The following is a 22,737-nucleotide window of genomic DNA, read 5'->3' as shown; positions in this document are numbered from 1 at the left end:
AAGTATTGCAGGCTCTTGTAAGGAAAAGCTGGGTTAGTGTGGAGTTTGCATGTCTCATTTTCTCGTTTTTGTGAAATATGTAACTCAACGGCCCTTGAAGCGAAGAAGCAGATAAAAAACAACATTTCCCAGAATAATTTGCGCCGGGTATTGCGTCATTAAAAAGCGCCGACCACAACTATTGACATTTGTGCAACTGGACGTTGTTTTCACAGCTTTTATTGAATTTTGCAGCATTAGTAACATTAGAAATTTACGGTGGGAAGAAATGTCTTCAAAGGCAAAGGATATTCTGCAGCTGGATCTTTATGGTTTGCTTGAGATTGAAAACACTGCCACAGCAAAGGAGGTACGTAAACAAGTTTACCGGTTGATACGATTTACCTAGCGGGTCTCTGTGTACACATAATGATGACGTATTATTTGCAGAGTATTTATTTACCTATCAACTTGGAAACTTTTACGTGAAGAAAGAAATAATCAGCATAGCATATTTGATGTCTCTATGCAGCAAATTATGGAGCATCAACATGTTTTTAGCGTTCTCTGACATATATGTTGTTTTCCCCCGTGTTAACAATTGTTTCTAAAATGTAAATAATAAAGAAGATGAGGTCTTAAGAACAATACGATCCCAAAATAATATACCAAACGCTTTCTGTATTGCGTGTAGTTGATTCAAAAGGCCGCTAGATGGGGACGCTGCACCAGTTTTCATGGTTCACAAAAATGACTCGAAAGGGAGAAAACATGGACTATAATTGATGTGATCTTCAATTTTATTCTGAAGTTAGCTCCATGCATGAATATGAGTAAAAATATGTTTGCTGAACATTCTCAATTGCGTACTAATTCCATGACACTAATTGCCTTCATCTCAGATATCTTTGGTTCACTTTACTCTTCATTCTATTTTACATTGCAAAGCGACTGATCATTATATAGTTAGCTTCTTGGTGATCATCTTGCATCAATGCATCCAAAATCTAAAATCCACAAGCGAGATGGCAAATCAACAGTGCTGCCAAAATATGTGAATCAGTCAATTACTTAATTGGGAAAAAAAAAAGAGGATAATGCTGCATAAAACTTAGTGGTGGTTTCGGCGCCAGAAATAAGATTCTAAAATACAGAAGGACTGCTACCGTGAGGTCTGTTGATTGCTGTGAGGGATGGGACATTTTTGTGGCCTATACATTTAGTCTGTGGGGGGCTTCAATGAAGACAGATGTCAGCTGATGGGCAGTTATTTGGCCTGTACGTTTAGTCTGTGGGGGGGGGGGGGGGGGGCTTCAATGAAGACAGATGTCAGCTGATGGGCAGTTATTTGGCCTGCTGCTCGATCACTGCTGTTATGTTGTTTATCACAAAGAAGAGAAGCGGCTCATCTCAGATCACATTTCTGTGGGCTTTGCCATGGCATCGACATATGAGATTTGCATTCTTCATCTTCTGCTTCCGTTTTGATATCACTTCCCATGAAGGCTGCAGTAGCTGGCTAGTGTTATTATAATAGTGGGGTGCACATATGTACGTATTATACTTTATATCCATAAGTTATTTGTTAATTACGCACAAGTGTGCACACCTTTTTAGAATTGGAGTTGGAGCTGTTCAGAATCGACCAGCTACATTCAAACTTGTGTTAAATGGGAGCCGGTACATACCTGCTACTTTTTTTTTTTTTTTATAACCACCATATCTTGTGGTGTGTTTTAAATATAGCAATACCTGTTGTGTTGCAGTTGACAGACAGGCTACATGCTCAGAAGATGGATTTGCAAACTAAGAGCATCTGACATAACTTATTATTTGCAATAGACGCACTTGAGCCTGTTTTATAGAAGCCCCCCCCCCCCCCCCCCCCCCCCATTTCATTGAGCACGATTATAACATACATACTTTATGTTCTCCCTCCTTATGTACACTTCCTCCACAACCCATTTTCAGCACATATAATTGATGTTTAGTTTTCCCCGAGCAGCAGATGTGCTCATAAAATAACTTAAGTGGTGCTACAAAAATATTAGAGGCCGCAATTGATTCAAAGCAGAGTTTTCCTGGAAAAAAAAAAAAAGTGTGGTCCTGACCCAAATAAAAAATTTGGTGATATCGAAATGACATTGACATATACTGTACTTAAATTAAGAACACAGCAGACTTATTTATTAGATACTCCATAAAGCCACGACTCGTGTTTTATGACCGAAGCTTGTTTGCATGGTGATTATAACTGACAATGACACTTTCTCCTCGCTCTCTTCCGAGCCCCCTACTGTTTTTGTTTTAAGAAACCCAACTATTCCTCCCACAAAAACCAACTTATTCATCTTGTTCCTCTTAGTCGTGTCAGTTGTCAGCCTGCCTATGAATACAAAAGCAGCCATGAGAGTTGTCAATGGCATAAACAGACAATATACATTTGGATTATTAATATTGTATTGTGTCTTCAGGAGTATTTCCCCCCCTTTTGTGTCTTTATTTCTTTTTGGTCTCGGGGCATAGCAGGCATTTTTCTCACCAAGTCCGACTCATGTAGTCTGCTTTAACATTTGCTGGCCTTCCAACTTGTGAAGTTCAACGGAATTTTAAATACCCCCAAAATGACACCGAAAAATCTTTTTTGTTGAATTATGAAGTGAGCCAATGATGATGACGATGTGCAACATAGCTGCTCCCTGCCAGACAACAATACTGATGAGAGTCAAGTAGTCGGACAGCTCAGTTTGTCCTAACATTGTTAAACATCTGCTGGCTTTACAGCATATCAATGGACATATTGTTTATCTTGTCTACGTGCTGCAGGTGACAAATGTAATAAATAGAGTTGTGGGGAATTTGGAAATCTGCACTTTTTAACTTAAAAAAAAAAAAGTGTACTGTATAAAATTTCATATCATCATCATCATCATCCCTTTCCTCAATGTTTCTTTCTTGTTCTCAAAATAGTTTTAATGTGATAAAAAAAATGAAGCTTTTCAATCATTTAATGAGTGATTTAAAAAAATCTGCCTTCCTAATTGCTCACTTCTTCATTACTTGAATGTCAATGTATTACAATTTGTTCCAATTTTAAGACACACAAAAAAAAGGAAGAAAAGGCAAAAAGAGAGAAAGTCAGCTTCGAGCAACGCTAAGCGTGTGTATGGCACCTTTCCCCAGCTTTGCGTGTCAATTTGAAGCCGTATAAAGTCTTTGCCAAGCACCAAGGCGAAAGGCTTCCTAATGATGACTGCTCTCTCCTTGAGCTGTTTATTGTTTGAAGTGTACATGAAACAAAATGGAGTGAGAAGACTAGATTTGTGGTTCTTACCACACGCCCCCCCCAAGTAAAGTCAGCACGAGAAGAAAAGCAGCACATTCATGCCAGTGGGCCAAGGTGCTTGTTGCAAATGAGAGGTGCTTCATTTGACCTGTAACGAATTGGCAGGAGACTGATTTATGCTGAAAGGAGCTAATGAAGAACAGAGACAAAGCTGCCTGAGAGCACTCCAAGAGTATAATTATAACTTGTGTAAAGAAAAACAATGACATCTTTTTATACAGGAAGCTCCAGAGTGTCTCATCGCCTACCCGCTACTTTTATTGAGAACTACGTTAACTAATCCCAAGATCGATAAGAATGCTTAACATAACATCAACTGATCCTAAAGCGTGTTCTTACATGGATTCCATTTTCAGATGTATATTTCAAACCTAAACTTTCGTGGGTAGTTTGTGCCGCCAAAGTTCCTTTCCATGAATGTGTCAGAATGACACAAAACAGAATCTGCTCAGGTGTTGATTTCATCCAAAGAAAACAGACCTTGATTTTAAGTTAAACACAGACAATTGGGAAAGATAGAATTTTATTTTTACTTTTGCCAAAACCTGTGCCAAAGTGCATACTGTACTTTTTTTTTTTTGGGTGTTCTGTTGAACATGTCCCACTGTGACGTACTTACTGTACTTTTTTTGTGTCTTGTCTTCACTTAGATCAAAAAAGCCTATCGACAGAAAGCTTTGAAATGCCATCCGGACAAGAATCCTGACAATCCAAAAGCAGGTAAGTTTAAATGTCAATATCCGTTAAAGTCAATTTAAGATCTACATTTCAAATTACATACATTACGTTTTTTTTTTTTTTTGGGCTTTCTTGGATCGTCTAACAGGCGCTCGCTAACCAGCAGATGTATAATCACGCGAGGAAATCTGTGTATACCTTTTCTTTTTTTTTTTTTTGTTAGGCGGTGAAAAAGGCACCTTGGAAAAAAAGACTAGCCAGTGTTTCAAGTGAGGTTTATGTGGCTTTTGGACGGCTCAGATAATTCTTGATTATGTCATGCGGGAGAAAGAGGGAAATTGGTGGGCTTGGGGGTTGAGATGGATAATGTAAAAGCAGGGGGTCGGTTTCCCAGAAATGGAAAAGAAGCGGTTTGGAGGGCCCCAACATTTGAACCCACACATGGACAGACTTTGTCCCAATCGCACGAGACGGGAAGGTTGCCTCAAAGAGTCACGTTTTTTTTTTTTTCGTGACAGCTCGAACTACCTCTCAGTTGGATTTCATTGTCGCCCGTTACGTTTAGGTAACCTGACCTCTGCTGGCAGTATGATCTCCACAGCCTTCTGTTAGTTCAAATTTGCCAATCCCAACTGGGAGTAACCATACTGGTCTGCCAGGCTTCCCATAAGAGAATGATTAAGTTTGGCTGGTATAGTGCAGTAGTGTTGCATGATAGGGAGCACTTGTGGTCTTTTTGTATGCTTTTGTGTGTGTGTGTGTGTGTGTGTCGGATGACAAGTGAGGCGGTGGGGAACATTGCGTGGTAGCGATGATTGCAGCGTTGGCCCCTCTCGGCGCGCTAATCAAAGACATTGGAGCTGGTGCGGTGTTACTGGAGATAATGGGACTGTCTTGGCACTTGTCATCAAGCGCCAGTCGTCTCAATGCATCACAAATACAAATTGAGCAGTTTGATTTTTTATGAAAGAAATGCATCATGTGGGTTTTAGTTTTAATGTTTTTTTTTTTTTTTTGCTTTTCTCTGTGCTTTGCTATAGCGGAGCTCTTTCACCAGTTGTCTCAGGCTCTGGAAGTGCTGACCGATGCTGCTGCCAAGGTAGGAGACACCCCCCCCCCCCCTCTTCCTGTAGGCCCTTGCGATATGCAAAAAAATAATTGATCGTAACATTCATGAGGGTGTTTTCAGGCCGCCTATGACAAGATTTGTGCTGCCAAAAAACAAGCGGAAGAACGGAACCGCAAACTTGATGACAAGAGAAAGAAGATTAAGCTTGGTAGGTTCCCTGTAGATGAGTTCAATGGCAACTGGTTTGTGTTGTTATTTATCACATCATTGTTATTTGGTTTAAAGTGTCATATGACACGCCAAAGGAGAGATCTATTGATTTCTTATGGTTTCAGATCAAAAGATGAATGTAAAGTTGAGATTTACAGATTTGGGCTGACTCTCTTTACCTCTGCGCTTCACAGACCTTGAGACAAGAGAGCGACAAGCAGAAGTCCAGACCCAAGACGAAGTGCAAATTACAAGAACACTTGAAGAAGAGGTGAGACAATGACTGTTTCAAGTTCAGCATTTAAAAAAAAAAAAAAAAAAAATCACTCAGGAGCTCACTTAAGTAGTTTTCATTCTGTTCAATTTCTTGATTCTTATTGAGCTGAAAACTTGCCAAGTTTGGGGCTGTAAACAGATGCTCCATCTTTTTCTTGCAAAGCATAATTATGTGTAAACCCTTGAGGTGATATTGCATGACTCGCCACACTTAATTCCGAAATGCAGTGATAAATGAAAATAGCGTGCATGCTTCCAGGTTGAGTCATAGCATATCATCACGTTATATGGCCTCTTGCCTTGGTGGAGAGAAACTCACCAGTAGGGGGCATTGTCCTATTTTCAATCAAGGCCCAAGATATCACTATTTGCATCTTCTACTCAGTCTTGGTTGAAATGTATCATTTTTTTAATCATGAATGCAGGAATTATATGTACAACTCTGTAAAGTTCATCTTCTGTAACTGATTTATTATTTTTTTACTTTATGAATGTGGTATTGACAGAGATTAATTGTTGTTCAACAAAATGCCAAGATTCATATTTTTCTTAGTCTTCAAAGTTGTTACATCTTTGTATTGTATGTCTTTTTTTTTTCCACCAGATTACTCGTTTGAGGGAGGAGGGATCCAGACAGCTTGAGGAAGAACAGAGGCTCATCAGAGAGCAGATCCAAAGAGAACGAGAAGAACAGCAGAACACGGGAAACTACAGTCACAGAAGTACTTCCATTTTTTTTATTTACAACCTCATCCATTGTGATAGTTTCCAATGTAAACGGAACATCACGAGATGTAAAACAAAATCATTTTTACTTCTTATTCGAGTGAATCAAACTATCAGTAGAGCTGTCAGCAGGCAGGCAGGTTTTTACCAGATATTAGTCACACAAAAACAATAACTCGATATGTGGCTATGTGAATTCTTGGTGTTATAACACTTTGGAATTGACGAGTCTTATTTTCTTGGCAGGTAGACATTTTGGCATGTTTATATAGGAATGTTAAACATCAAGCACATATGCACGCACGCAACACGAACTTGACCTTGAGACATGAATCATAAATCAATTGTATGGATGTGTGTGAAGGTAAAGGAAAGTGGGAGTACTGGCCTGAAATTAAGCCTCTTTTTGTGGTTGTGCAATTACTCATGCAAGGTCAGCACATCTTTGACTTGCAGTCAGGCCCCCCCAAAGTCTGGAGCAGATCTCGGTCTGTCTGTCTGTCTGTCTGTCTGTCTGTCTGTCTGTCTCTCATAGATCATAATTCTGCAGCTTTCTTTATGTGACAATGGTTATCCATATGTATTAGTTCTGTGGCAACCTGAACAAAAGTATTTTTTATCTTTTAACTTCTTCAACTTAACGCCCTCACTTAACCCTTTCAGACTCTGCATCGGGAAGATGTTCGAAGAACAATGTCACCCCTAAATTGAAGGTAATTTCAGTTATGTGTTGATGTCAGACGACATTTGAAATGACCTACTAAAGTACGACTTGTTGTATAGCTCTTTTTATTTACGGCCTGAAATATTAACAGACACTGGGGATGTTAGCTAATGTTTTTAAATCTGCTTTTAAAAATTGATAGCTGTCCAGTGCAGGAGGGAATTCCCTTACATTTTTGTGCTCAGTTAGAACAACAAACTACAGCCCCCATGCTGGACGATGTCAGGGCCCGTGTTCATGGACTTGAATTATTAATACATTCAATTTCATGTGTACTGAGTTTGTATTGGAAAGGCGTCTCATCCTTGATGACACTTTGACATTAAAATTCTTTTGTTATTCCCTTTTCGGTGTTAACCTCTTTCATTCAGTTGTATGTTAATCATTCATTTAATTTGAACGGACAGTATCTTGAGATGCAACATTAGGCATCACATCAAAGCAAATCCTCAACATTTCACTTTTACCATTATTTTTTGTAAAAAGTGACTGCATAAACATTCACATTCCCAGAAATTCAGCCTTTTCTTTGACAGCTAACAGAGCTGGAGCTGAATAAACACTTTGTGCTTGCCATTAATAATAAAGCTTTATTTTGTGATGTTTGCTGGGCCGTAACTCTGTGATTGATTGGAGAGGTTGCGCAAGATCTGCTTTTAGCAGCAAAGGAACTCATGAATATCGTGGCTATGGCGCAAGCTTTTTGCGGGCGTTGCAAAGAAGGCTCGGCCAGTATTCTCTAAAGCAACATCATGTAACATGGTGGGAATCAAGGCTGAGTTAAAAATATGGCTCTCCCAAAATATTCAGCTAAACATCAAGCTTTTAAAAAGTCTGTCATGATAGCATGGACCTACTCCCTGCAGCTCTTGATTTCATGATTTTTTTTTTTTTCTTCCAAAGTATCACTCTCATTAACTTCAGTTTTCTTTCTCTTTTCAGTTGAAGTGGAAGTGTAAAAAGGAGGACAGTACAAATGGTGGCTACTCTCAAGATTTCATTCTTAAACTTCTACAAAAGGTAACGACAGATGACAAAGTGAACTGTTTGAAAGGACATCGGAAAGAATTATTACTTTCCTGATAAGACATTACAAATCACATTTATGCCCTTTACTATGGCGAGATTGTTTGCATTAAACATTGCATTAAGGCTACTTTTAATGCAGAGCGCCAAGCTATCAAACCTGCATATGAGGCCCACATGACTCGAGAATTGTGGATAGTTCCTGCCCCCCCTTTCCTTTTAAACAAGGCCTATTAAGTTTTGTTGTGGTGAAAGTGCTGATGGCAATGTTGCAGTGCCCTTTTAAAGGCGTGCACGCCATTGTTCGTGCTCCTCTTACCAGGTGATTAAGCAGTGCCAAGGGAGGCATGAGGAAATGTGCTCTTCTCATGCAACCCAGGCACCACCTTATGCTTCAATCATGAGTATTGCAAGGCCGGCTTACTCAAATGAAGGATAGGGCAAGTGTCACTGACGTCAAGCTGTGTGGAAAAAAAGGCGTTTGAATTTCTCCCTAGCACGCACGCATTTGACAGGAGCCTAGGTGGGATAGCTGTTAGGGTTAAGACTGTGGGAAATGAAGCTTTCTTGGGGGAAGAAGTGAAGGAGGAAAAAAAAATCTTTGTTTGACATGGCAAGCTGTAATGAGTGACAGTTAATGGTTTGAGTAAGAGAAATAGCCACCGCGGTGTGGGAAAACAAGTATGGAATGTGGAGTGTCCTCGTGGCGTTTTGAATAATATAGATCCTTGTTTGAACTCCTTTGAGAGTCTGCTAAAGAGTCATATTTAAAAAAAATATTAACATTGGAGCTCTGTTTTGTTTGGTAGAATTGCAGTCTAAAAAGACGACTTCTGGCCTGTGTTATTATGAGCTGATAAAATTACAATTTCTATTCTTTGCCCTGGCTGACTCGGTCCTTTCCATTTATATGTTCAGCCATCAAGTCCAAATTGAAGCTCAGCTTTTTATTCCAACATTCTGTCGCATTTTATATGATTTTGAAATGAGCTTCTAATTTTCATGTTCATCTCTTCCATCGTTTGACCCCGCCCCCTCTGATTTCTCACTTCTAGTATGGAGAAGTTTTGAACGTGATGGTCTCAAGTAAGAAAAAAGGAAGCGCTGTTGTTGAATTTGCAACTGTGCGGGCAGCTGTAAGTATTCTAACAGCCCTTATTTTGTTTGTTAATTATAATATCTGATGCATAATCACAAACTTTTATTCTTAGGAGCTGGCAGTAAAGAATGAAAGTGGCCTGAGTACAAATCCATTGAAGATATGTTGGCTCGAAGGCCAGCCAGAAGTTGATCCTGCATCTCAGTTAACACAGGTACAAATCTATCCGCCTTTTCAGAATGTACACCAGCTTTTTATTAGAAATAATTTTCTCACGGGACTGCTTGCAATAAAAATACCATTTTCTAAACACTTTCCCACAAAAGAAAGGTATGTCAACCTTCAGCGGTTTTATTGCGTATCATTGGTGCAAAGAGTGCAGCCAGGCTTTTGCTATTATTACCCTGACTTTGAACAATTTGTTTGGTCAAATGATCTTCAGTTTATTTGCATTGAAGAGGAGAGGGTGTGGGCCGACGCTGGCTCCAAGCCTCTCGGTCCGCTGCTCATTAGTGGTACTCCAGTAATGTTGTTCTTCACATGACCCAGACGTGCTATAATGTTAAGCTAGCACACGTCACTAAACGCTCCTGAAATTGAAACCAAAGATGTAATTATGTCTTTTCCGACTCCATGTACTTAGACTTTTTTCCCCCAATTTTTTAATTGTTCGAGCAAAAAAGGGGCTCCAAATATCTGCTACTGAATTAAATATAAACATGAATTGCAGAAGGAAGGTAATGTTTCAATTTAATATGCACATCTTGATCACCTTGAAATGTATTGGCAATTGACTTTTAAAAACCATCATAGTCCATCATTTTGCTATTTTTTGAGAAATTGTTGTGCTTGCATTTACCAAGCCGCCGTATCAAGCCAACTTAAATTACCCCATCACCTCTCCAAGTCTCCAGAGATAAACAACTCGGATTCACCCCCTCAACTCCCCTCGCTAAGGGAGATTTAGGCTTTGCACTGGGAATTGTCACGCTAATCTTTTGAAATGTTATTACAGTAACCTAGTTAGCCTTACTGATATCCAAAGACGATTGCTTCATCGATTTAACTCTGCACCTGAGACTGAAAAGCACACAGTTGTTGAGGGATTTTCAAATTAGGAGGCCCCCACATGACATAATGTTGATTCACATCTGGTTTAAGGTTGGTGGCTAAAACCTTAGAGGACCCATCTCATTGGATATTATCTGAAATCAAACAATTAGATCCCTCTCCTGTTATTTATCCCGATATCATCTCTTCACATCAGCCAGCTGCAAACACACAAGGAAGAGGCTCTTGTGAGGAATAGCTTCCAGTCCAAATGTAATGTTCTCTAGGGGGAACAGACACACAGCCCCAAAAATGAGGCCTAAAAGAGTGGGTGAACGTAAAGCTGGAGTTTTGCTCTTTGTTTTCCTGCATTTTGATTTCAAATGCTTGTAGTGCACCTCCAAGATATTTTTGGTTGGCATAAAATGGTCCTGGTTTTAGTAGGAACTACATCATCCAGGACATTTGGCATTTTTCAAGTGAATTTATCCAGAAGTTAATCAACCGTCTCTGCATTCATAGTTCAGCCATTCTATCCACTAAGTGATTTTTCATTAATGTCTTTTTTTTTCGTATTCACAGTGGTTGTTTGAACTTTTGGGATTATTTGTAGTTCAAAGAAAACACAGAAATGATCCGATATTGTCAAATCCTTTCATTAAGAAATTTAATGTCCATATCTTTAGAGATAACCAAATTAATAACATGGCCTTGAATGTGTGTCACAGTTTCACGTTTGTTCGACCAAACGTATCAAATATAGCCAAAAGTTTTCTTGTTTTCTATTCTAGTTTGTCATCGTGTATGATAAAATCAGCTGTTCCAAAACAGTACAGATAACAGACACCTCCTTTCTCCTCCATAATTTTGCCATTTGAATTATTTATTGTCCCCTGCAATACTATACCTTATTGAAGTGAATCCAGCATATAGGATTTATGCTTGTGCATGTCCCTGCTTGATTCGTCCCTCTAGAACCGAAGCAGCATTTCTGACTTGTCATGACACAAACCAGATGCAGCTGATCTTTCCCTCTGGGATTGTTTTTCTAGCTCATCAGTTTGTTACTACTTTCACTCTGGATAGGTCTAAACGTCTCATGGAAATAAACGTGATGTAAGTCATCAAATATGCTGCATGCATTTGTTATCAAAATTGTTTGTACAGTAACTTAAACATTTTTTCTTGACTTCTCATTTTTAACAGTGGTTATCCATCAATTTGTTGTGTGGGCAAAAATCGGTGGTGACTCGAATAGAGATGCAAATTGGCTGTATAAATGAATGCCAAATCAGAATTTTCTTTCAGGACGGGTCATAGCATATTGTAGCGTCTATTGTTGGATGAGGCTCGTACAACACAATGAGATGGATTCAAACCAAAAGACCAAAGGCTAAAAAAAAAAAAAAAAAAACACGCTGGGTTCTGCTGTTGGCCAGGGAATGGCGAGGGATCCTGGAGGTTAAAATAAGAATTTAAAAAGATAAACCTTTCCATAGGATGACGCAGCACAGTGTCAACACTAAATGTGACACTTTGGAAAACTGGGAAAACCATTGCATTGTGAATGTAACCTTAACTTTTTATACAATCTCTGACTAAATTCACATGAGAAAACATTTCATATTGTTATTATCCATTTGGGGGCTCCAACAATCTGACGTTCAAGTTTATAGGAAGGATCTGTTGGTTTTGATTCAAGCGAAATGTACCGATGAAGAAAAATAGACGTTTTTATTTGTTTTGGAAAGGTATGGTGTGATTTTTATTCTTGTCAAGATGTCAAAATGATTGCCTGTTCTGAATATCTGCTTTGGGTTGCTTTGGTCCCAACCCAACTTTAACCTGATAACATTTTCTGAAATGACTTGACAGACAGCCCAAACAATATCAATTTTGCAAGATGGCCATGTGTGTGTGCGTGTGTACAAAACCTGCAATATATTTCAGTAGCATCAAGTTGTGCTGGGACATTAGAAGGATACATTTCTCATTTGCCAAAACAATATTTTCAGTGTTTATTTCATCCCTGACAAATTGCATAAATCATAAGAGCCATACTCTGAGATGACGGTGTTTTTGGTATTCTGTGTGACAGCAAGTTTACATGTTTGGATGGAGAGAAGCAATACCAGATGTGATTGAGATTTATGCTTTGCAGGCCTATATCATTGCATTTTACATATTGAAGCCTCCCCTCACCCGCTCCTTGAGTCAATCATGTGGCTGACCACTTGTTGAGCTAGTTTGTGATTTGTCACGTTCCACCCCCACAAATGACTTCACGTAAAATACCAGAATTTATTATGTTTACCTTTTCAAATATAGCTTCACATCATGGTTCTTTTCTCCGACAAACAAACTTTGATTAAAGCACCGTTGTATCAGACGGTATTATGTCCATACCATTTCATGCAAATTGCCTGCAGTACCTTTATTGACCACTGCTCATTTTTGCTTTTTCCTCCCAGTGCACCACTAAAATAAAGACTTCTGTTTTTAAATAGTGAACCTAATTTATTCTGCACATAAACATTTTCCTTAATTTCCTTAATTATGGCAAACCAATACAAATTTCGACACAATGGATTTTTCTTTAAAAATCGAGAATAATGTCTTGTCACCTTTACTTTCCCTAATTATGGCAAACCAAGAGTAATTTCGTCACAATGGCTTTTTCTTTAAAAATCGAGAGTAGTAATGTCTTGTCATCAAAGGCCAGTTCCAAGTGTGTGTTGACAAAAAGTAGTTTTGGCCACAAAACCATTTGTTTAGGAATTTTAACTATACATTTCTTTACGGCTCCAAAATACAAAACGCAACATGTTTGATTTCACAATATGTTTTCTGATTTCAAATATAAAAACAATCGGGGACAATGGCACTCAGTTTAAAATAAGAGCAATCCCAACCGATACGGTGCAGACATGCCCACAACATTGGCGTTTCCGTCGGACATGCAAAAAATTCAAATTCTATTTTTTTTTAGCAATGGGGCGCTTGTGGTTCACGCATGACCCATGTGACACTTTAGTATGTGGCATATTTTGGCTTTGACTTGTGTGGTTCTTTGGTATGTGGCATATTTTGGATTTACCCCACAAATTGACACTACCATCTTTCTATCTGCAATGAAGGATGACTGACTGGAGATGTAGCGTTTCTTCTTTATTCCATGTGTCCCCACATTTGCATGTACCTTTTTCATGTGGGCAAGAGTGTGTGATATATTTTTCATGTCGGAGGTTTGTTCAGTCAGAAGGTTGTGTTTAATTCCTCATCAAGACGTTTACAGCTGTAATGGATGTCTCTGGTTCTCTTCCCTCGACACCCCCCGCATGTGTGGAAGTATCACTTTCTCTCTCGTGTGCCATTCACCAAAATATAGGACTCAGTTCGCAGCTAAGAAAACAGCCCGCTCAGTTTTTTTGTTCTCGTCTCTGAGGTCTTGGATCTGTGGCCTGGCTTGGACTACAGCAAAACCTGCCACCACAGGCAATGGAATAAGAGATAGGGGGTACCTTGGTCTACCTTTGAGTGGGTCAGCAAATTTATCTCTTGGTTCTTAACATGGTTCTCCCAAGAGTTATGGCATTCCTCTTTGTTCCGCTTCACATTTCATTCACTGTTGAAGTTTATCCATCACCTGCAGAACATCGTCCAAAATAGAAGGACCCAGGTCGAGGCTGAAAGAAAAGCCATTGTCCTCCTCTTTCTGTTTTCCTTCAATTTTGTCACCGATCACTGTGGAGTCTCCATTCATGTCTGCACTCGAGTTGTCCCATCCAGCTCTGGAAAACTGATTAGTCGCAACGTCGGTTCCTTTTTCGTGCCTGCTGGCCAATTCACCCTCACCTTCCTCGCTGTCCAGTAGTGGCATGGAGCTGCATTTTTTCCTCTTCTGGTTGGAATTCTCCCGAAGGTCCACAGGCCAGTCGGAGCTCTCCGAGCCTTCCGCCTCCATATTCAGACGAGGTGGCTTTGGTGGCGGCGAGCAGGCCAAGAAGAGATTTTGCTCACTTAAGGAGCTTTGTAGAAGCATACTGTGGCCCACTTTTAGGAAGGAAAGGTCTCCAAAGCTGTCTCTTTGGGCGTTTGTTCCAATATGTGAAATATGGCGGAAATCAGCAAGAGGTAAACTGATCATGTTGACAGAAAGAACCTCTCTGCGCTTTGAGTGTCTGCTTGACCAACGGCCAGAGGTTGGCTTTCTGTGCAAGGATGCTCGAAGTGGCATCTTGGTAGTCTTTAATGCGGAATTAACTGTTTTTTTGTAATGTCCTATAAAGATGATCAGCAAAGTCGTAGAACCCTTTGGTATGTCCTTCGTTCAACAGTCAACTCTTGGAATTTGACTATTTGGAAGCATCATAGGCATCTGCAAAAACAAAACAAAACCAAAAAAAACCATTATTTAACTGTCATAGTTCCATTAGAATAGTAAGTTCCTTTGGTATCTCAAATATTTGACATAACGTAAACATTTGTGTTAGTTAACATTTGTGCTTCTTATGATCTCATCGTCATCCTGATGTAAAACTGGACAATATCAGTTGGCAGCCTTATGAAGAGGCTGCACCTGTTCTATTTGATTTAGCGTGAATGAAATTCAGTATTTGGCAGCTGTGCATATGTGATGTGCTTTGAAGTTTTAATATTCCAATATTTAATCCACTTTTCCCAGTACACCAGGTGAGGTCTGTTGTGTATCTTTCAGCGAAAGTCTGTTTTGGCAATCCAGTCAAAGTTGCTACCCAAATTAAAATCTTGCATGTTTGTGGAGTTCGTAGTTGTATTCAGTGTTTATGTAATAAAAAGCTTGGAACTCGAATCATAAAAACATTTTCTTCATGAGTAATTTGAACCGAGTTCAGAATTGTTCAAGGCTATATTAAAAAACAAAAAAAAACAGTGGGTTGGTAGAAATCAAACAGTCATACATGAAATAATAAAATGTTGAAAGAAAACGAAAAGCCTTTCAGGTTTTCGTGACTTATAATTATTGCATTAAGTAAAACCAAATTGAGTGGACCAATGCTGGCGTGTAGATTAGACAATTGTGTCAGGGTCTATGATTTTACAGTCTCCCAAACAGCTTTGCCCAGATTAGAGCTGTGTTCGTGACTTGAACCACTCACTTTGTAAATTTGTAAGCCACTACAGCAAACAGGTTTTGTTGCCCCGTAAAGCTTTTATCGGCACTTTAGTAGCAGCAGGAGATCGAAGCGCACGGACAGAGCAACATTCCTATCCCAACATGTCAGTTTGGCCAAGGAAGAGACTCAGCTATGAGGTTTTGTCCAGGAAACACTCAACGTAGCCAAGTTTAAATTAAAGAAGCCCATTAAAGCAGATTGGCCAAGACACACTCTTAAGTGATCTGTAAATGCAGTCATAAATGATTTACGTTTAAGATTAGGCATCTAGCTCTTGAAAACATGTACTGACATTCAAAGAATAAATCAAAAGATTGATTGGTTCTTACCTATGTTCTTGAGCAAATACTGGATATTTGCACTCCAGGCTTGCACACTCAAATCTGCCATGAAACTTGGTTCTGCCTCATACCTGAATCTTGACAAACTTGACATGATGAGGCTTGTTCAACTGCTGCAGAGAAGACTTCAATGCACGGCTCTTAAACCAACTGTGGCAATCTGGGAATTTCCTCAGTGACACAACAGGACCTTTTGCATCAAGATAGTCTTCAATAATCCTTCCTTGTGCCAACTCCCATTCTCTCTGCTGACCTCTAAGTGTGTTGCCGTTGAAAGTCTTTGCTTGAGCAATAAAACCAGGTGAGGTCAGAGTCCCAAGCGCGTCACAGCCTCTAGGTGGGAAGTATTTCTACCTTTACACGCCGTCAGATGATATCACCCAGGTTGCGATGTGAGTCGGTTGTCTAGTCACCGGCGTCAACGTAAGTCCTGCTCGATGCTTGGCTGCACCTATTACGACAGAAGGTGGGCGCGGTATTTAAGCGACTGATTATGTTAACTGATCTGACGTTTGACTCAAGTACACAACTACGGTGTCAGGGCGAGAGCGGTTGACATCCCATAGCGCAACAAATTGTGTCTCGTGCGCCTTTTGTAAAAAGCAGGAAGTCGTCACGGTCAGTGAGCAAACAGACCGGCTACCCAGAGGAGGTTAACTGATCCCTAATCTCCATGTCATTGTCTCTCTGCTCTGCTGATTTCATGATTTCCGTTGGCTTGTCGAAAGCCCCAAAGTCGTCCCACTCTACAGGCCCTTTTGCCTGACCGGAGGCCTGCAGCTTCACTGTATAATCAAAGCACAGTATCGCACACAGACATGTGTGTGCAGGCCAAGCAGTGGTTACACAAGAGATAAAAGCAAGGGATAACCGGTTACAGTTGGAATTGTCACATCTCCTGTCTTTGGAATGCAATAGTGATAGAGGGATGCAAATCACAGGGTAAAAAAAAAAAAATCCCTTTTGCGGTGTTTAATTGGCAGCTGTTGAAGTTGTGCATTTTTTTTTTTTTCCATCCTCCTATTTTATTTAGTACATTGATTGAGGTTACCACCCTGCTCTGATACTACCGTCATGTTTATAAATCTGCGAGTTCATCCATATTCAAAGCTTTTCTTCTTGTTCGCTCACGATAAACACCCAGGGTGCAATGGAAATGGACAAGCGGTATCGTTCACATTCATCTAATAAACAATAGGCGTCGTCACGCTCGTTCTCTTTTGCTGCCAGTAGTCCAGATGCAATTAATCACGCCAATGAAATTATCATAACATTTACTCAACAGTAAAGCACAACATTAATGAACGGCTGTCCTCTGAGAAAGCCTTTCCTGCAACCACCTACTGTATGACCACAGACACACAACTGCCACTGTTATTTCAGATATTTGGGAATGAGATCACACGGCTTCCGATTTACCCAGGATGGGCTTAGTGTGTTAGGATTGTTGTCATGCTATCTAGATGCCTTCAGCCCTGACTGGAATTCTGCGTAAGTCTCTTAACCAGAGTGGCCGATGTGGTGGATGCAGCTATGTTGGGTTTGAAATTTTGGATTCCGCATATTTTTCATGTCACGGGATAAAACCGTTTCCAGATATTGCTTTGACTCATGCAAGAAGCCCAAACTGAAGCTTTTCCGGGTTTTCCTTTTGGATGGTTGTATCCATTAAATTGTTTTAGCAACCTCTGAAAGAATCACACGCAGCCACACACAAATTGGTGGCACATTTTGGCACATCTGGGGTATTGGACCTTAAATCCTCAAGTCATGATATCCTCATGACTAGACCGACCCATTTTCTCTGCTAAGAATAGATCGTCTTATTTGACTAGTTGCCCATTTTCTGTGGTCATCTCCAAAACACATGTATTTCCTAGTCGTTATCTTTTGTAATCCTCTTGCAGTAATTTAGATGAGAAACATCCGAGTCAGTGTTTGTCATCATTGTTTGTCTCTAGTGAGATGACTCAAGGTTGGATTTCTTTGACAACGCTTCAAAAGGAACTCCACAAAAAAGGAAGTGCATACATTCCGCGGCATTACGGTCACAAGAATCTGCCTCGAGTCAAAGTCCAGGTGTGGTATTATTGAATCATAGGGTAAGACTTAATGCTCGGAGTAACATGCAATCAACTCAAGAAAGTTGTATCAGGGCAAGCATTGTCGGAAGATGAATAGGCTTGATTGTGAATGGTGAGACACTACCAGAAATATTATCTGATGTCCTTACGTGTTGATGCAAGCACAGAGAAAAAAAAACAACAACCCTCAGAGGTCCTTTGTGGATTTAGCTGTAGGATTTGGATCATTATGTTTTTCTTTACTGCACAGTGAACATAGTCTACTCGTCAAAATTCACATTTTACTTTTTAATTGTGGGTAGTCAGGTTCGGAATGTAGAGCTAAATTCTGGCTTAAGTCATTTTTAAATTCTGATACGGAATTACCATTAAGAGCAGAGCTTTCAAGTAAGCATAAATGCGTTCCACCGGTTCCACCGGTCGTGCTCTATAGACAATAACACGGCAACGCAGACTGAATGGACACTACCTGTTTATTGATTTTTCAACTGGCCTTTCCTCATTTCTTTCTTCATGCCTGACCTCATTTTTCACATCTCCAAAGCTGAGACTGCAGTTTTACAGCCACTTTTTCTTCAGTAGGAAATCTGTTGCAATCAGAGAACTTTTCCTGGAAGACTAGGATGTGAAAGACATCATTTTGCTTTTATAACGATGTATTGTTGGATATTAAAGAAGCCAAACCCCTCACACACTTGCTATTCTGGGATCCTTTAGCCCATCCATCATGAGAAATGCCAGGGCACCAAAAGTTCAGGCCTCTGTTGCCATTTCTCTTTTCACTGTTTATTTCCTTTGCTTTAAGAGTTTCCAAATAGCTCCCTCCAAAGGCCTCAATTCTGTCTAGTATCGTGACCACATGCAAGCAACCCTGTGCATATATGACTACTTAGTATATGCACCAACCCCCTCCCCTCCCTTCACTCTTCTCACTGTTACAAAGTCTGTAGTCCGCACGCAACAATGATTACCTGCACTCAGTCATTCTTCACTTGATTGTCATGCCTTTGGGGAAACTATTAGCAAATGCATTACTGTATATGATATACATCACGATTTTGACGTGGTTTTCAAAATCAGCACCAAACAGTATTTTCTTGGTGCTGTCCTATTGACCTCATAGACGAACTTAAAGACTTAGCACATCTGGGCAAAGTCGCGGCCGTTGGCAACATCTGGCCCGTCCGCAGCCTTTACAGTATTTATTGCGTCAAAATAAAATGTTAAGTATGTGCTGATTATATTTTCATCTGCACGCATGTTGGCTAGTGAGGAGCGAGGAAGGGCAACGACTCAATTTTCAGTGCACCTGCGCACCACTTGTGTGCATCCTTGATCATATAATAAATGTAATGTAATCTAATGTAATGTAATAAAATATAAACTAATATTTTTCACAACATTGTGCATTGTGTGTTCAAAACATGTGAACTGTATAACTGGTTGTCACAGTCAATGATCTGTAGGAGGTATTTATTGAACCCATGTCTGCAGAATATCGTTTGCTTTTGCTCCCTTATCAAAGGAATACCATTCGGGAACCAGATGTTCTCAAGACATGCATGTAAACAGTTAAATGCAGGAAGTAGATTTGGACCTTAATCTCTGTGTTGTGTTTGCTCTTCAACAACACTGTAATGGACCAGACCTTTGTGGTTTTATGTCTGCTGAGCTTCATAATGAGTGATGATTTATCCTCCACCATTTCAAGAGCTGAATCATTTTTTGCATGTGCGTTACCTTTTGGTTTAATTTAAAAGGACACACACGTTTGCTCTCAAAAGCGTGCGCACAAATAATCTCTAGATGAGGGTTCACCCCACATAAATCATCCCCTCCATATCTTTGTGGCGCAAACAGTCCTAGCAAAACAACACACGCCACCAGATAAATAGTTCCTTAATTAAATTCACCCGAGTGCATTCGAGGCAAAGAAACTGGTCCGTACACACAAGGCTGACATTTCTTGTCTTGCCAAGGACGGCTACAAAGTTTGTGCCTGTCCTAGACACAATTGAATGCATCTAATGGCTTTAATGAGTAATCCATTAACAAATACAACCTGGAACACCTTTGTGACTTCAAGATTAGAATGCAATAACCATGTAATATTTAATCTAAAATAAAGTACAAACTCATCGCCACTCCATTTCAATGAGCCAGGCATTCATGTATCTTGACTGACAATTAAATCTAATAGGTGCTAAAATCAGGGTTTCAAATTTCTGTTCGGTGTTCTTTTTGTTTTTTTGGGGGGCTTCTGTTGATAAAACAACTTGCGATAGAGAAACCCAGTGGTCACCTGCATCACAAACTGACACCTTCTGTGTCTAAGAAGCATTATCAGACTATGTGTGTCTATTTGCACACTCTACTGACTCACAACACAGGAGGTATTCATGATGTCATGACTAGCCTGGGGTCAGCCTGATGTGTGCTGTTTTGAGGCCTAGCCATGTGCTGATGTCACAGTGCTAATCCTCCACTTGTTTCAATGTGCGTGTGTGTTTGTTTTACTGCCATCCTGCCTCTGCGGTGGCCTTGTTCCCGCCTCCCTTGACTTTGCACAGGCCCCCTTGTTTTTGTTTTGTGGTCTCCTACTCACTGTGGGCCCCGGCATTGTAACGACGCACGCATGCATGCCTATGTTGAGTTAACAGTGTGATGCACCGGCTAAACATGTACATTGTTAGTCTGCACAGTGGGGACGGAAACATAATTTAGTCTTATAGGAAATGTGTCACACAGTGCCTGGAAAACATCTGATTTCCTTGACATAGCCGAGTAATGAAAAAGGTCCTTACGTATATCTGTTCTGACTTGCAAGGCATGATAGTGACCGTTAGAGGGCGGAGTGGAGTTCACTTCAGAGGGGTGTGCATTTCCAACAGCTTACTTGTTAGGCGTCCTGTTTCATTTGAGGATGCGAGAGCTATTTCGCCCATCTAATGGCGTTTGCGTGATATTTTATAGTTGCGTGTCAGACAAGGGGCTTGAGCTCACATTGCTGGAATGATAATAGCAGCTTTCCTCAATCCTGGGGCCGCATCGTGAGGGGAGTAGTGGGGAACTTCCCTTCACCGACCCACTCCTCTTCCTCAACACTTCCCCTCATTCGCTCAGCACATGGATGCTGGAGTCCCCCGTGATGCTTTCCAGATGCCGTAGTCCAAAACCTACATCTCCTCTTTGGGTCGCTGGAGCTCTTCCCCAGACCTTCACGCACAGGCCCACTTGATCTCTCCTGCAGTACAATGTCTCGTTAAAGAGACACTTCCTTGGCCCGCCAGACTTTCTGGCTATGATCACATGAAACAACGGCTTTCTCTGAGGACACTTGGCCTCCAAACCCCCAAAAAGAAATGGTCAATTATGCTCACATTTACAATAATTACTCGACTTCCATCTTTGTGTGCTCTGTTTGTGCTGCTCGGTGTGTGACATCCTTAATCGCACAAATTTTGTGTGCGGGAGTGTCCAAGTGTGAGCAAGTAACATGTAGCCTATGTTCCAACCTGGCGTAAGGAGAATCTCTTGGTCTCATTGTGCAAGCCCAAGTCTCGCAAAGCAATCAAGCATACACTTTTGGAGGCCAGGCCAGTGCCAGGCCTGATGCAGGCTGCATAATGACCTCCGGCAACGGAATTACCCTGTCACACTTGGTCTCCAGGCTGCTGTCTCAGGCATATTCACCCTGCCTGCCGCCGTGGCGATGGTTAAGGAGATGACAGTATGCAGAATGGTTGTGAAAGCAAACATACAGTGAACGGTGACAGTGTTGTGTCTTGGTTGCCCTGTGAGGCTGTTGCCATGAAATAAAAAAAGAAAAACTTCCTCACTGGTTCTGCCAGTCTAATATTTGTTCAGAGGAAATAAGAGAGATGAATTCGATGCAAGGTTTTTGGAAAAATAATACATTTTATATTGTATTGCCTATCACATGTGACAATTAAGATTCTGATGGACCAGTTCTTTTTTTTTTTTTTTTAACAGCGTGTATTCTTTCTCCAGGGCTCCCTGGCCAATGAACGGGACTACGAAAGTGTGGTGATGATGAAGATGAGACAAGCAGCTGAGCGACAGCGTCTCATTGAGCAAATGCAAAAGGAGGACGACGAAGCAGGAGCTATGTCCTAGCATCAGGGGACCGCAGCCAATAAACACAACACCTGTTTTAAGGTTTCATTTTTCATAGTGCTCTTTTGTGACAAATCAGGCAAAATAAATCTTTCATAACCACAGAAAGTTTGTCATTTCAATTGGCATGCTGTATTTCCCCTCTAGAGATTCAGAATTAAGTCATATGGGCTCAACAGATAACACAAAGCAGGTATGGAATGTTCTCCATAAAGTCTTTGATATTGTATGGGTGGATGATTGATCCCAACATTTTAGCGTGCACAACCGACAATTTAAATTGGCTGAATGGTTGCTTTATTTCACAAGCTTCCTTTCTTTCCTCCTGATGTAGGAAAATTTAGAGTCAAAACTGAACAATATATTCTCATGCAGAATTGTTAAAGTCCTGAAAGTGAATTGTAGTTGCAATTTAGTCATTGTTAAAACCTTAATGTAATTAAATGGGTATGATTTATCTGGCAAAGCGAGACACCTTTTCAATGTAGCCAAAAAGCCTCCGCTCCGTCATGCCCCATGCACTTGTCCAGCAACTCAGTGAAAGCAGCTGAGATGCGTAGCCATCCAAACCACAGTCCGTGACTATGTGGAAGTTCTTTCTCCCCCACGAACCAACCCTCAAGCTAACCTTGGAATGTCAGACGTATGTAATACAGTGTAAACACACAACAAGAACATCCATCATTGCTTTGACTGATTCAAAACGTTCCTTTATTTTGAGGCAATGGAGCAATTTGAAACATCAATTTAACCGTAAATTATTTTAACGCTATTGTGTTATCGAAGCTAATGCTGATAGCTCTGATCAGCCTTTGGCTTTCATAGAAACGTCCTTT

At 40.4% G+C, this 22,737-nt stretch overlaps 2 protein-coding genes across 3 annotated transcripts; one reads left to right on the top strand and one right to left on the bottom strand.

The window, feature by feature from the left end:
- Window positions 1–129: 129 nt before the first annotated feature.
- Window positions 130–22,229, top strand: dnajc17 (DnaJ (Hsp40) homolog, subfamily C, member 17). Of its 2 annotated transcripts, XM_085931939.1 has the most exons (12): window positions 130–349; window positions 3,976–4,045; window positions 5,044–5,102; window positions 5,193–5,280; window positions 5,477–5,553; window positions 6,163–6,280; window positions 6,948–6,997; window positions 7,951–8,028; window positions 9,090–9,170; window positions 9,246–9,347; window positions 21,776–21,943; window positions 22,049–22,229. In XM_085931939.1, exons 1-11 carry the CDS (start codon window positions 269–271, stop codon window positions 21,899–21,901), a joined length of 930 nt encoding a protein of 309 aa, XP_085788065.1. In that variant the 5' UTR covers window positions 130–268; the 3' UTR covers window positions 21,902–21,943; window positions 22,049–22,229. The 2 variants fall into 2 exon arrangements, with proteins under 2 accessions (XP_085788065.1, XP_085788063.1); XM_085931937.1 differs by lacking the exon at window positions 22,049–22,229 and having other exon boundaries at window positions 21,776–22,018.
- LOC147045426 (cdc42 effector protein 3) lies at window positions 12,471–16,486 on the bottom strand. The gene is made up of 2 exons (XM_085932752.1): window positions 15,669–16,486; window positions 12,471–14,561 (listed from the first exon to the last, which is right to left on the bottom strand). Exon 2 carries the CDS (start codon window positions 14,418–14,420, stop codon window positions 13,806–13,808), a length of 615 nt encoding a protein of 204 aa, XP_085788878.1. The 5' UTR covers window positions 14,421–14,561; window positions 15,669–16,486; the 3' UTR covers window positions 12,471–13,805.
- Window positions 22,230–22,737: the final 508 nt, after the last annotated feature.

This window comes from Syngnathus leptorhynchus, chromosome 15, assembly GCF_054491065.1.
Source record: "Syngnathus leptorhynchus isolate UIUO chromosome 15, UIUO_Slep, whole genome shotgun sequence".
Taxonomy (NCBI): Eukaryota; Metazoa; Chordata; class Actinopteri; order Syngnathiformes; family Syngnathidae; genus Syngnathus; species Syngnathus leptorhynchus.
The sequence above is the reverse complement of the archived record's forward strand: the minus strand, read 5'-3'. Positions and strand labels throughout refer to the sequence as shown.

What these genes read in the sequence shown, in the direction of transcription:
- dnajc17 (XM_085931939.1), top strand. Translation starts at nt 269, where the DNA reads ATGTCTTCAAAGGCAAAGGATATTCTGCAGCTGGATCTTTATGGTTTG. An exon ending in ACACTGCCACAGCAAAGGAG is followed by an intron (nt 350 to 3,975) that starts GTACGTAAACAA and finishes GTCTTCACTTAG; the next exon opens with ATCAAAAAAGCCTATCGACA. An exon ending in TCCTGACAATCCAAAAGCAG is followed by an intron (nt 4,046 to 5,043) that starts GTAAGTTTAAAT and finishes GCTTTGCTATAG; the next exon opens with CGGAGCTCTTTCACCAGTTG.
- LOC147045426 (XM_085932752.1), bottom strand. Translation starts at nt 14,420, where the DNA reads ATGCCACTTCGAGCATCCTTGCACAGAAAGCCAACCTCTGGCCGTTGG.